Here is a 15,264-nt window from a genome sequence, read left to right as displayed (position 1 = left end):
TAATTTGTTAACCTCTTTTTACCTTCAGTGCACAAGATGCTGAGGATGTTCTACGAGTCTGTGGTGGCCAGTGCTATCATGTTTGCTGTTGTGTGCTGGGGCAGCAGGCTGAGGGTAGCAGACACCAACAGAATCAACAAACTCATTCGTAAGGCCAGTGATGTTGTGGGGATGGAACTGGACTCTCTGACGGTGGTGTCTGAAAAGAGGATGCTGTCTAAGTTGCATGCCATCTTGGTCAATGTCTCCCATCCACTACATAATGTACTGGGTGGGCACAGGAGTACATTCAGCCAGAGACTCATTCCACCGAGATGCAGCACAGAGCGTCATAGGAAGTCATTCCTGCCTGTGGCCATCAAACTTTACAACTCCTCCCTTGGAGGGTCAGACACCCTGAGCCAATAGGCTGGTCCTGGACTTATTTCATAATTTCCTGGCATAATTTACATATTACTATTTAACTATTTATGGTTCTATTACTATTTATTATTTATGGTGCAACTGTAATGAAAACCAATTTCCCCCGGGATCAATAAAGTATGACTATGACTATGACTAGAATACTGCTTTACACTCATCCAAGATCTCCATTAGTTTCTAGATAAACTAATAGCAGATCAAATACAATACAAAAACTTTCATGTGATGTGGGTAATGATTATAAATCACTAGCTTTCCTTTGAAATTGCATGGCAATATTTGCATATCTAAATTAAGTTAGTGTTATTTTTATTACATGTTCATCTTCACGCACAAGTCACATTGAATTGTTCTCAGTTTTTGGGAGACCATTATCTGACCTCAGAAGTGACACTTAAGAATTAGGCTAAAACCTGTAATTCAAAGTTCTAAGTTCAAAGTAAAATTTATTATCAGAGTACATACAACCCTGAGATTCTTTTTCCTGCAGGCATACTTCACAAACCTATGGAGCAGTAACTGTAAAGAGGATCAAAGAACAACAAACTGTGCAGATGCAAATATAAATAAATAGCGATAAATAATGAGAGTATGAAATAACAAGATAAAGAGTCCTTAAAGTGAGTCCTTAAAGTGAGGAAATTCAGGATCTAATTGTACAAGGGTTACTGAGGCCCGGGTCTTGGAGTTTGGAATTCCTGTTGCAATGCTTCACTGTAATGGTTAAAACTGCCTGTTATTCCTTCAGAAAATGTGCAGACTTTCTTGGCCAAGCAGTTATTTGTTTTGAAACTTGATTTTACACATAAACCAGGAATGCAAGGTTGATTGGCAAGGTTTGTGCCAAGTTACTTCATCTCAGTCAGCAACACAAGCAAGAATGCTGCAAATGCTTAGTATCCCTGGGTTAGGAGAGGGGGAAAATCTGCCAGAATTTCTATGTCTCTTCATCATCAAATGATACTTGAATGTAAAAACACAAATGGATATCAGTTGAAGGAAAGTTCAAGTTCGGTATTTGTCGGTTCATGTAATTTAAGGAAATCCCAGATTGGCTCACCATTTTAAAAATGTCCACCGTGGTAGCACAGTCAAAGATCCAGAAACCCTCATGAAACAGTATAGTACAGAAGCAGGCAGAAGAGGAAATGCAACCAACAAAGCACCAGAAAGCAACACATGAAAATTGCATTAATTAACATTTTAAACTGTATGTCACTTATCATTGCTTTGAGAATACTTATTCTGGCTAGAGTAGCAAGATATTTAAGAAAAAGCTACCTTTTATCTTCCTCATGTATCATTATTCTGCAGTGTAAGCTAATTTAATTACAATTAAAGAGATAATTTTTGAAAACAAAGTTTTTTTTTGCTGACCTGCTAACCTAAACCACTTAACCTACTTTATAAGCATTAGAGTATGCATGAAGCCTGAAATAATTCACTGCTCAGCCAGTCAGATCTTTGATAATCAAAACCAGATAGCCTGTACATGAAGTTAAAAATTAGTCTGAAATTTATCTCAGCAGAGTTAATGTACATTTGCACTTTGCTTTTAATGCTTCTACTTCAGTGTTCTTTAACTTAATTGCTATCTTAACTCCCGAGCCCTCACAAATCTAGGCACTAGTTATGACAGACTATTCCAGATCTCGCTTTTCACATCCTCTCCCTATGACCCACAATCACTTCCCATTGTGACTGTTTCAGATATTTGTCACATCTCTTCTTAACATCAACCTTTCTTCCAACTTTCATCACTTTGGCAGTTTGGGTGCAGAGGAAATTACTATCAGATTCCCTTGCTCCCGACTCACTGCTTCTTTCCACTGAATGCATTTTGTATTCTTAAAATGGAAACTTAAAGCTAGGAATGAGAAGTAATAAAGGAGATACATGGATAAAATTTATGTACAATAACAGAATTGTTGGAAAATACAGCATGTGATAAAAGGGAATAAGATACTGAAATCCACAAAAGCCAAATATTAGTAATGCACAATGTGTCAGTCTGCAACTGAAAAGAAAGAGGTTAACTCTCAAAATGTTCCTCAATAATTCCATCTTATTGTGGTTACGCGTTATGCAGGAGGGGATATCAGATTTATTTGATTTATTTGAGCTGATCTGAAACCTTTCAGAAACAGCTGTAATTAACCTCCTATGTTGCAATTTACAGTAATTAAATTGTATTACCTTAAAGGGCAGATAAAACAAAGCTACCTGTGAGACAAAGTAATAATATTAAGCTTTATGTGGTAAAAAGAAAAGCAATTTGCATTCTGACTTTCTGATATCATAGTAAACCAAAAAATTGTTTTGTTTCCAAATGCTGATGTAAAGATTACATTTCCAACAATATACATATATTGAAGCAGTAGAACAAATAAAGAAAATATGAAGAGAAATAAGTTAATTGAAAAATAATTTTATTCATTATACTATGGAATCAAACAATAGTCCGTCATTTTACTGAAAAGGATGGACATAATTTATCAGATCAAATTTGAGTTACATTTCCTTTATAAAAACATATCTTCCATATATTATAGAGAACCTCACCAATGCTAACAAAAAAGTTTTTAATCTTCATGGTCTTAAAAAGTGATTGTTACAAACCAAATCACTCTTCTAAGGGAGTTGTATTTATTAAGTAAGCGTGCAAAAATAAAGACCAGGAGGAAAATAAAGTCATGGCTCCGCTGCAAGCTCCAGTTTTAGACCTGAATTCTAACCCAGGCGCTTTAGAAAAAAAAGGACTCTTTGGACATGATCCCTAACATTCTGCTGAGAGTCATCAATTATGCAAGGTAACGGCACGCACTGGTAAGGGAAGGAAGCGCTCCAATATGGCGACAACCGCAGTTTCTCCTGCATCCTTTCAACATCTGCAGTACAGCAACGCCTTTCGGGATTTGTGTTAATGCACAAAATGTAAGTGAATCCCTTATTTTTCTACAGCGGCAGGCCATTTTTATGAAATAAGTGGCTTTTTCAGCTGCTATAGCCCAAGCAAGTCGTTGCCGCAGAGCAATTTTCCAGCTGTGAACATCGTCTGCATTTCTGAGTAGGTTGTCTGCTGGGGTACCCCGAAACTGCAGATCAGTTATTAAATATCAGCCTGCACCCCTCCCTCTTGCTTTACCTTGTATTTCGTATTGGATCTAGTAATTGCATCGGTGTTATTCTATATTTAAATGTCAAATGAGTCTCCGCTATGATATTAGTCCAAAATAACGTTGGGGATCCCGGAAATTCAATTTTGAATTAAAAGACCTTGTCTCTCCGTGTGGAGAAACTGGATTTTAAATGCATTGGATTGCACCATTTTATTGAAAAGCCTATATAGTTCCTTTACAGAGGCTAGATTGGTATATGGCTGGTTCTTTTAAAAATAAGTTATTTTCGACGCATTTAAAATATGCGGTTTAGTGGTATTGCAGTTGGAAAGTCAAATTGAATAGTGTATGGAGCTGTGTGAAGGTATTCCGATCTACATTTGGCTGAAAACCTGGCTTGCGATGTGAACATAGTGCCGATCTCTCCTCACTTCCCCCCTCCCTCCACCCCCTTTCCTAAACTGAGCAGGGCTCTCTCCCCGGCTGTTTGTTGATTAAATGAAAATTGTTATTGCGGGTGTGGTGCTGTGGATCAGTCCGATGGTTCTAATGTTTGTATCGCCTGCGAATTATTTTTTATAATATGGCACGCGTTATTCTCTGATTTGAGAGAGGTGAGTCAGACTGGGACTTCTTTAAGGAATGGCGTGAAGGTACCGGATGCCCGAGTACTGCAGTGTTTTTTTTCTTGGAATCCAGTGAACCTAACCCTATATAGTTTAATATTAATTATTTACACACATTGCACTCCTGTATATACCGATGATTACTGTTTGAGACGAGGTTTCTGTTCATCTAGAAACCATATGCACAAATGAGAACTTCAAGATCTGCGGTTTGTTTTTCTTTTTTAAACTAAATGGTATGGATGTACTGGCCGAACCAGTTGCAAGGATTAACTGTTCATATTTTTGGGTAGGTGTGTTGCAGAGAATGTTCACAAGGCGGTGTGATATAATGGATGGTTTTCAGATCTTAGAATCTTTGTGTTTTTTTTTAAATGAATGCATTAGTAACTCGAATCTGTTTTAGTTTAAACAACCCTAATAAATAGTCGTCTTGGCTTTTTGTTGCTAGCTGCAGATAATCAGTAAAACGTCACACCAAGTGTTTCGTCGGCCTACCTTCTAGCCTATAATGATTCCAAGGTGTTGAGGATCTTTGTTTTAACATATTGTCAAAGGTATCATTTTCCCCTGGTTTCTTTGGAGAAGCTGTTTCCTGGGTTGTTCTAAGAAGTATAATGAAGTCTTCCATTCTTGTTTAATAGTTTAGAAACGGGGCTTGGGAGGCCTAGATATTTACCGCCCCCGCTCCCCAAAACCCCGAGAGCTGCGTTTTCAATCCGTTGCGTGTGCCTGGCCCGCGATTTAAAATACAGGCAGATGAACCAGATAAGGGAGACATTGTATTTGTTGACTGTGTGACATCTCCCTGAAAATGTATCTAAACGTGATATATAAGTGCTTTTTAATAGTACATAATAATCTTTGGCCCTTAATCTCTCTTGGGTACATTGACCTGCTTGCGGGTGCTGAAAGAACAGCGCCAGGTACCGGTTTTTTTTTGCTTCTCTGTCTCATTTGAGCATTAAAAGTCCTGTATTTTGGTGCGAGGTGCGTTATAGCATTCAGTACTTCAAATAAAAGTATATTTCCTCTCCTTGATAAATCTGCTTTGCCCTTTGAAACAATCTAAAATGATCTGATACGTTACTGGTGTCCAATTCACCTGTCTTAGCTTGAAACCGAGTGCTTTCCACCACAGCCATGTTCAGAAACACTGTTTTTGTTTTAAATCCGCCTGTTTTTTTTTCTTTAATTATACCGTTTTAAAGGACACACAATATTTCGTTGTCGGGTGAACACTCGGAACTATTTGATAAAGCGTTAGGCAAACGCCCTAAATGGGTTCACCTGTATAAGTGGGTCTGCTTGCGGGATTTCTGTTTGGGTGTGGCCTTGCTCTCTATGTATGGTGGATTTTCCATACTGCTAAAATCCACCTAATTGTACCAAGTACACAACTGCAAGGCGGTAACCACATTCTGCTGTTTAAATTAAAGAACTTGATCTGCGCAGCCATAAACGATCGAAAAAAATGGCATAAGGGCCGACGCTGCTAATTACAGCACAGAACAACAGCGCAAATGCGATCTGTTAAATACGTGTACTGTACCAGGCGTAATGTGTGGTTATTTTGATTTGAGAATAACTGAGGTATCTTGCATCTTTTCGGCATGTTTTATCACCTTGTACAGCAAATCAGCAATGTCATATTTTTAATGCTTGCCGTTGGTGTACTAGTCCCCCTCCCCGCCCCCGCTGCATTTTAACGTTAATATTCTATAATAGAGATTTTAAAAAGTGCATTTTAAATTTTCAGCTTGTGGCCTCTTCTGGACACGTGATTCCCATTCATTATTGATTCATTCCTGCTGACGTGGCTGAAATTGTCATTGGAATAAAGAAATAACCCCCTCCCCCCAATCGATGGTTTATTGATCTGAAAAGGATTTGCAAAGGAATGTCCAGTGTCTTACCATGAAATAAAACAAAATTCAGAAGGTAGGTTCATGGCTTTTTCATTTAATGCCGTATTCTGACTGATTCGCCGCCTAAACTTGCCCAGTTATTGGAAATAAAATGAGAAAGTCGGTTTTGAAAGGGGTATGTAGGGTTATATTACGAATAGGCGTGTTAAACGTTTGTTATAATCATGAATGTGGTGCTTGTTCCTTCAGTGTACTATTTAATTTATTGGCTTAGGACTGGAAGGTGTAAATTGCATGTACGGGAAGGGAATATCAGCTTTTGCTGTAATTCTCCAACTGACCAAGCTAAAATGTTAAAGCCCCAAATACTTACCTTGAGTGAGTTACTTGGCCTTTTATCTGAATATATGAATTTAACAAATAGTGCAATTATTTTTCAATTTTCTCTTTAGAAAAGAGATGCTGCATACCTTTGTAAATTTTTCTTTGAAAATTAGCAAAATTTTAGAATCAGTTGGGTACTTGTTTTGGCATAATACTTAAATGTAGTGAAAGTTTGTTGGATTGAAATGGACAGTGTGAACCAAAATAGAGAAACGTTCTTAAATACATTGTGTGTTTGAACCTGTGGTGATGGGGAAATAATTATAAAAGTTAATGGCAGAAGTTTGGGCTATTTCAATATCAATGGCTGTAATAAGCATTTTCAGTTAAAAGTTTGAGATAGTTTAATTTAGCAGAAAAGGACAGTTAACTTTGTATGTATGATGTTTAAATAAGATCTTGAGGCAAAACACTTCATTAAAAAAAATTAAAGCTTAATTCAACTCTTCTTCATAAATAGCATTTCATCCCTTATTTACAGCTGTCTGGGCACAGACCTGATTCAGATTATGTAACCGGCTCAAAATTTTTTATTCCTTTGAAATCGGACTGCAGAATGTAAATTTGTGGTTGAATTATATGTAAGATTAACTACCCTCAAATACTTGTAAAGAACTTAAATGTTTAAGAGCAAATTTGTAGAACTGAGCATTTTAGTCTGCAGATCTGTGTCAAATAAACAACTGTGAAGTGGGCATTTTTAAGTTTAAGAAATGATTTTGCAGTATTTTAGTACTACGTGTGTCACATTGTAATAATTGTACAAATAAGCATGATTGGGACATTTTGCTTGCTTGCCCACTATCATATTGGAACATTTACTGTGGTAGTTTGTTATGCAGTTATGTTTTTGTGGATGTGTCTAAAAAGTCAAACTTCAAAACTGTTTTAGAATGTTATAATCATTGAGCAATTTATACAGATTTTGGTGCATTTCAGTGTGATCACTTGTATGAGAGTGGTTAAGGTTATCTTGGGAGCTTCATAAAAGTCAAGATCCTTTATCCTTTGGGTGAACTTTTTGCTAGTGATTTTGGTCAACTTCTCTATTTTACAATTTATTTTTCAAGTTTGTTGTATTTTTATTCAGACAGAATTGTCCGACCTGGAGGCTACATAATTGAAGACGTTGTTGCAGGATGAAAATATGGCAGCGCATATGCTTGCACCGCCAGGCCCTGACAGTTTTCGTCTTTTCACCCGTGAGTCTTTGGCTATCATTGAGCAGCGGATTGCTGAGGAGAAGAACAAAAAACCTAGCAAGCAAGATAGCAGCCACCGAGATGACGATGATCAAAATAAGCTTAAACCAAACAGCGACCTTGAAGCAGGCAGAAGTTTGCCATTTATTTATGGCGACCCCCCTTCTAAATGCATTGCTGAACCATTGGAGGACTTGGACCCTTTTTATATAAATCAGAAAGTGAGTGCCTCGGACAACCAGTTATTAGCTGTTTTTGCAGGGGAAAACTGTCAGATGAGGTTGAAGTAGTGGACCTGTGGTTGCAAGTTTAGTTTGATATTTACAATCTGCAAAAATTAATTGCTTTATTATTATTGTTTTGGGTGGGGTGGATGAAGATAATGGGTCATATATTTTTAATTCTATCTTAATCTTTTGATTACTTTAGCAATTTTGAACATGTTTCCCTTTTCATATTGGGACCCATAAACTAATTTTCATCTGAACAAGCTTCGTACAGTGCCCCAGTGCCATCATATCTGCATTGCAATAATCACATACTTGTTTTATTTTAAGTTAATTGGATAATGATTACCAATTCACATAATTTACAGAGCATTTGGTTTTTCTGCTCAGACTGATTTTTATGTGGTTCATATAGGCAGTCACGTCATTGTCTCAGCATGGGTTAAGGTGGGTGGTCATCGTAAATAGTTTAGTGACTGAAATATGGATAGGCCACAAATACTCAGATCCATCACTACTTCAAGACATGAATGTTCCAGAAAATGAACGTACTATTGCAAAGATGCAACAACAAGAATGGGTGGTTCTTTCTAGTTAAGTGTGCCAGGTTTTCTTCTGCTAATTCCCACTGTTTGATAAGGTGTATGCTTTTGTTTACTGGTAGGAATAAAATGTTTTATCTCTAAAATTATAGGTTCTCCCAGAAATAATGTCTAATGTGCAGTACAGGATGGAAAAGGATTGGATAGAACTCTTTGTATATTAGTGTTTTAAGGGGTATGCCCATACAAATATTTTAAAACTGTTTGATTTAACCCTGACACTACATGTAATGATGTGGGAAAGCAGAAAGGAGAATAATTACAGGCTAGTTTTTCATGTGCCCCAGTTTTTCCTTCTCAGATGACCCTTGTGGGAATATTTGGAGCAAACACTGTCTGATGCCAATAGAATTGGCAATTCTCTGGATTGAAAATAAGCTTCACAATTTCATTTTTCATGACTTGACAACCATAACATGCAAGTTGTGGAGTTGATGGGATTTGGAAAAACTTAAGTTGACAAACTGAGAGTTCTTGTCTGCAAGGTTATCTCTTTATATAACTTCAAGTTCATGAACCATTTGTAACCTTCTACCCTTAAAATATTTTCAACCTATATATATATATATATATATATATAATTGACTTGTATTTTTGTAAAGAATGCTCAATTGAACAATTGCAAGGACAACTGAGTATTGTGATTGTGGTTCTCCTGGGCTGTTTATTCGTTATCTCTGGTTGGGACTGAGTGGAAACCCGGGTACAAGAACAGGGTTGTGAGGGTCCAGAGCTGTTATTTGTAAAGAAGGGGTTACGTATTTGTGACGTTTCAGCTCACTTTGCTTTTGAGCAGGGTAAAATTGGTTTTAGGACCACTGGCACTGCAGGGGCAGGTAGAACTCCAGTTAGGATAAATAATATTTCCAGTTGGTAAGTGAAAGATTTAATCTTATTTCAGCAAATGAGGTAGAACAGGAGTTGAGATGGATGAGAACAAAGACTCATTTGCAAATCTCTTCCCTTAGTGACGCATCATTATTAGGAATGAGGTTCTTTAACCTGGGTTCAAATCCAATCATACTGATGGAGGACTAGACTTTGAACTGTAATAGTGCAGATTGGAAAGGATTTGGGCATTCACTACTCAGTTCTATGTGGGCAAGGAAACACGGCGTAAAATAGTCCACAACTTGAGAATTCTTCAAGTTTGTTCCCAGCGACCACTGCTGTGATATGCAATTCTTAGTAAATTAACCTTGATTGTGAGGCACAAGATGGATGTAGAGAGGATTCTTTTACTTGCTGATGAGAAATTGGGGAAAATGCCCACTTTTGAGATGCTATGTCTTATTTTTGTAGCTTGGCTTTCATACTTGTTCACTAATGTTTGTGCTTGTAGCTTTTTCATTGTGGAATAGTGTGGGGAAATGTGCTGCAGTGAACCAGTGCTCCAGTGTTATGAATTAGGCTCTAGCAAAAATGTGCCAATAAGAAACAGATATTCCTCCATTCTCTTTAATTAATCCTTTTCATCTGAAGTGACGGATCCTTGTAAATGTCACAGAGATGCATAACATTCAGTAGTGTTCTGCAGTCTGTCATTATTTTCCTCAAGTCTAATGGTCTGATGCAGCTGATCTCTTGTGTGCCACCCTTGCTGTAGTGATTCTGTTGGCATTCTCTGACCACGTACTGTAAATGGGCAACACCGTCTACATATGGTCAGTTTTCTATTCACAGTAAATGAAAGGACAAGATCTGTGGTCTGGGGCACCACCAATCCTGACTAAGTAGAAGTAAATCAGTAAGTAATGCTTGATTGGTGCTGAACTTGGCTTTTGGAAGTTTGTATGATTTTAGGAAATAAGAGTTTGGAGCAGTTCTAAATTTCAGATCTAGAGATCCAAAGAGCAAATGACCTGGGCTGCTGAGCATATATTTCTATTTATCCATACTGCAGCTCACAAATAAGCTATCTCCTGAGTTCAAGAGTTGCTGCTGAGTAGTGGTTTTTTTCTAAATGCTGCCGTTCACAGAAAAAGAGATCCTTAAAACAGTAACTTTATTGACTTTGTCCTTGCCATGGTTTAAAGCTCTGTCTCTTTGATTTCCCCCAGAACTACTTGCATTCTGGAGTGCTCTCCCCCAAATGTGTGAGCCTTTTGCTGTGCATAAATGTGCATTGTGTGATTTGTAAACTGTGACTTCAGTAGAATTGCCTTCAAAATTCATTTTACCTTTATTTGTTTAGAGAAACAACACAGAGTAGGCCTCTCCAGCCCTTCGAGCTGTGCTGCGTAACAACCGCTGATATAACCCGAGCCTAATCATGGGGCAATTTGGATGTGAAAAGGATGTCTCGTTTGGTGGGGAGGTCTAGGGCACAGCTCTGAAATAGATGTCCATTTAGTACGAGGCGAGGAGAAATTTGTTAGCCAGAGGGTGGCGAATATGTGGAATTTGTTGCCACAGGCAGTGTGGAGGCCACGTCACTGGGTGCATTTAAGGCGGAGATTGATAGACTCTTGATTAGTCAGGGTATGAAAGATTATTGGGAGAAGCCTGAACAATGGGTTTGAGAGAGAGATGGCGGAGAAGACTTGATGGGCTGAATGGCCTAATTCTGCTCGTGTTATGGTCTTGTGGTTGAATTTAGAATGACCAATTAACTTACTAATCCTTATGATTTGGACTGTTGTAATAGCATTGCACTAACTGCTACGCCACTGTGGTGCCCAGTCCCAGTCCCATTTTATTAAATATGAGCCTACAGCACAAGTTTGCCAGAGTCAGCTGCTGTAGAAATTGGAAAATGTCACATTGATGCAATAGGTGCTCTTGGATGGGACCAATGTCTGTATAGCACCAATACTGCAATGCATACCTGCAGATGAAATGTGTGACCTGATATTTGATAATGATACTGAGTATCTTCAATGAGAGATTATTTCATTCTGTATACAAATGTCTCGCGCCTTGATTAGCACAGATTGCATCTTTTTGTAGACTGTCTTCAACCAGATAGTGCAGAGATATGGGAGGAGCTAGTTGACTTGCAGTTGTCTCCTGATGTCAGCAGAAAATCTCTTTGATAGAGTTACTAAGTAGATACTGTCGATGGGACCTGGCAAGTTGGTCCAGCACATTGTCCATAATTCTCCCATTTATGTTGTCCAGGAGAAAAGCTTAGTAAATGACCCCGTAATGGTTAGAAATGCTTCTATGGAGGCTGGTGAATAGGATTTGCTTGATTAATTAATTGATTATTGAAGGTAAACTGCTATCCTTGAACTTGTTTATGCCAAAGAAGAACGGTGGTTCATGTTGAAAGGATAGATATTGGTATTGTGGCCAGGTAAGTTTTATACATGGTGAACAGTTCTGTTGCTTTCCTGGGTTTGCTCAGCTTAAACTGTGTATGGGATGTGGAAATTTAAGTGCTTGGGCTTAAGATACTGAGTAAAATTAAAATTTCAGAAATGGCGAAAGAGTAAAGCAATCAGGCCAAGAATGAAATGTGTTTGTCTATTGCTGATGGTTATGTCCCTTTGTTTATTTACCTGTATGTACAAGTGAAATACTTATCTGCAATGGCATCACTGGCACTTGGCATCATATAAGCAGTATTCAGAAAAAAACAAATTAAGCATAAACCCTATTCTTGCAAGAAAGAGCACAATTAGAGCAAATTTAGAAAAAAAAAGAAACATCTGTTTTGGTGCAAAGTGATTGTAGTGTTGCTAAACTACTGAAAAGGGTTGTGACAGTTGGTTCAAGAGCGGAATGGTTGAAGGGAAATAGCTGTTCCTGAACATGGTGGTGTGGGATTTCAAGCATTTATAACTCCTACTCAATGGGTAGCAGCAAGAAGAAGACATAGTCCTGGTGGTGGGGTTCTTTGGGCAGTGCCTCCTGGTGCTACTACAGATGGTGGGGAGGAATGTGCCTGTGATGTGTTGGGCTGAGCCCGATGCCCTCTGTAGCCTTTTGCGTTCCTCTTCTCCCACATATGTTGCTCCTCTCTTGTGTTACCCTGATTACGCTTTATTATCTAAGCCATTGATTCCATTCTCAAGGCAATCCTTCATACTGTTTCTGAAGCTGCTGTGCCCTTTCCTGAACTGCTGTCACTTTTGCTTGCCTCCTTTAAGCTAGTTATTTCCTCACTGAGGCTGCTTAGTTACAGTTGCTATCAGGGTTGCCATTTCTCTCTGTGGTTGCTTCACTCCTTTCTGATGTCACCCTTCTGTCTTTTCTCTGAAATTGTCTTGCCTGTCATATCCATAAGATTGTCAATTTTCTTCTCCAGAAACACCCAGCAGGTCAGGCAGCATCTGTGGAGAGAGAAACAAAAAGAACCAATTCAGGTCAAAAGTCCTTTCATCAGAACAGTTAAAATGAGAACTTGGAGCTTTCACATGAAACATTTTGTTCTCTCAAGTGCTGCCCGACTTGCTGAGTATTTCCAGCATCTTCTGGTTTTATTTGGAGTTTCACTCTCTGCAGAATTTCATTTTTGTCTACCTTAATTTCCCCAAAACAAAACAGACATAATTTTGGTGGGTACTTTGTAAATCTCCTAATCTTAACTACTGTAAATTCAGGCCAGTGCTTAATTCCATCTCATCCATGACTTCTCAGTAAACACATTTGTGACTTCATTTCTACTTGCGCTATTGAACTACGAGAGTATGGTGATCTACCATGTCTTAGGGAAAAGCACTGAGGAAATAAAAACTATTATGCTTATTTTTTTTGCAGGAAGATTTATTTTCATGATAAATTCAGTCTCCCAATGGCAATATTTCTAGTTGTCTATGTCTTGTAACTACTTGTCCATTGGTAGGTCAACTAGCTATTTAGGGGACAAATTGGTGTTCTTAAAACCTTTCTGGGGCCCTGTGGCTTAACCATGTCCACATGAGCTCATTAAGCTAGTGAGAGATTTACAGGACAACACACATTTGTCTTTTTATTCTGATGCTGGATGTATTGCCATGCTGCTAAGTAATTATAATTCTAAACTGTGGGAGTTAATAGGCTCAAAGCTGTCACTTTCATGTCCATAAACTGAATTGGTAACCAAGTGTCATCATTTCAGAAGATTTGTGCTGGGTCCAGCACACAAGTGCCATGACAAAGAAAACACGGCAGTGCCTCTACTTTCTTAGAAGATTGCGAAGACTCAGCGTAACATCTAAAACTCTGACAAACTTCTATAGATGTGTGGTGGAGAGTATATTGACTGGTTGCATCATGGCTTGGTATGCCCTTGTACAGAAGAGCCTACAAAAAGTACTGGATACGGCCCAGTCCATCACACGTAAAGCCCTCCCGCCATTGAGCACGGAAAACGGCATCCATTATCAAGGACCCCCACTATTCAAATCATGCCCTCTTCTCGCTGCTGCCATCAGGACGATGGTGCAGGACCCACACTGCCAGGTTCAGGAACAGTTATTACCCTTCACCCATCAGGCTCTTGAACCAGAGGGGATAAATTCACTCCATTTGCTCCATCACTGAACTGTTCCCACAGCTTATGGACTCACTTTCAACGACTTTTTGTCCCATATTCTCGATATTTCTTGCTTTATTATTATTTGTTGTCTTTTACACATTGGTTGTTTGTCCATCCCGTTGGGTGTGATCTTTCATTGATTTTATTGTGGGTGTTGTATTTATTGTGAATGCCCACAAGAAAATGAATCTCAGGGTTGTATATGGTGACATGTGCAGTATGTACAGTGCCTTAAATTTACTTTGGACTTTGTAAACAAAAAATATATCTTTCCCGTAGCTTGATTGATTACCTTTGAGATGGTTGCATATTTGTTTAAGCGTTGTGTATGATTACCTTTGAGATGGTTGCATATTTGTTTAAACCTTGTGTTGGAAAATAGTTGAATGAACAGATAATGAATTTGTATAAATGAGGGTCAGTGCTGGCTTAATCTGATGCTATCATTCACAGTTTGAGGCCTCTTGAAATGTGTTTTCTGTAATATTCTTTACTCCTAGAATCTGCTGGCTAGAAACCTATTGAGAGTAAAGTTTTATATTTGGTTGTTGAAAGTGGAAAGCCAAGGATTTTAACAAGTTTCTTTAGCGTTTTTCTTTCAGTCAACAGTCGTCCCATCACTGTTTGAGATCTTGCTGTTTGTAGAGTGGTTGCTGTGTGAGCTTAGAAAAGACATTGAATTTCAGAGTATCTCCTGATGAGTGATGCTCTTAAATTTCACTTGAGATGTTGTCATGGCATGTTAATCTCAGTTTGTGGACAACATGACCACTGAACGTTGTGTTCTTCTTTGGACCTTGCTGATCTTTGGTGCAGTTGAGCTGGAAGCATATCTAAACTGAGCTCTTTGGCATTTTTATCTGTCTGTTCAAGGTCATTTGTTCTGGATTACTGAAGGTGCATTAGAATTCCTTTACTGGTAGGATCTAAAACAGCCTTTGCATTGACGCAGGGAAGATGCAAAAGAATAATGACCCATGTTCTTGCAGGTATAACATCCTTCGCTGTTTAGCCTTGTGTTTAGATTCATCTTCAGTTATTTTGCAGGAGATTTTTAGCTTTCATTCTCATGATAATTTGGCCAAATTTAAATTTGTTCCTTGATGATGCGGTTTGCTTGTTTAATATAACACCTCATGAAATACAAAATTGTGAAATCAAAGAATCATTTTAGTTTTCATACATTTTGATTACAGTCTGAAGTGACTGGTGTTTGGAAATTTAACTGCAAAGGCATGTATCATTCAGAGAAGTAATCCTGTTTGTTCCTATGAATATTTTATTTCATTTAATTAGATGTTTCTGTAAAGTACAATGGAAACGGATATTTACTGTTACTTAATATTTTG

The 15,264-nt window shown here is 38.2% G+C and overlaps 1 protein-coding gene across 1 annotated transcript in view; it reads left to right on the top strand.

The window, feature by feature from the left end:
- Positions 1-3,257: 3,257 nt before the first annotated feature.
- Positions 3,258-15,264, top strand: part of LOC134340380 (sodium channel protein type 8 subunit alpha-like) — a 257,867-nt gene continuing 245,860 nt past the window's right edge. The window contains exons 1-3 of the mRNA XM_063037560.1: positions 3,258-3,357; positions 5,928-6,109; positions 7,511-7,843. Coding sequence (XP_062893630.1) covers positions 7,568-7,843 — 276 coding nt within the window. The 5' untranslated portion in view covers positions 3,258-3,357; positions 5,928-6,109; positions 7,511-7,567. The remainder of the gene's footprint in view (positions 3,358-5,927; positions 6,110-7,510; positions 7,844-15,264) is intronic.

Source organism: Mobula hypostoma, chromosome X1 (genome assembly GCF_963921235.1).
Source record: "Mobula hypostoma chromosome X1, sMobHyp1.1, whole genome shotgun sequence".
NCBI classification, from domain to species: Eukaryota; Metazoa; Chordata; class Chondrichthyes; order Myliobatiformes; family Myliobatidae; genus Mobula; species Mobula hypostoma.
This window is presented reverse-complemented; position numbering and strand designations above follow the sequence as displayed.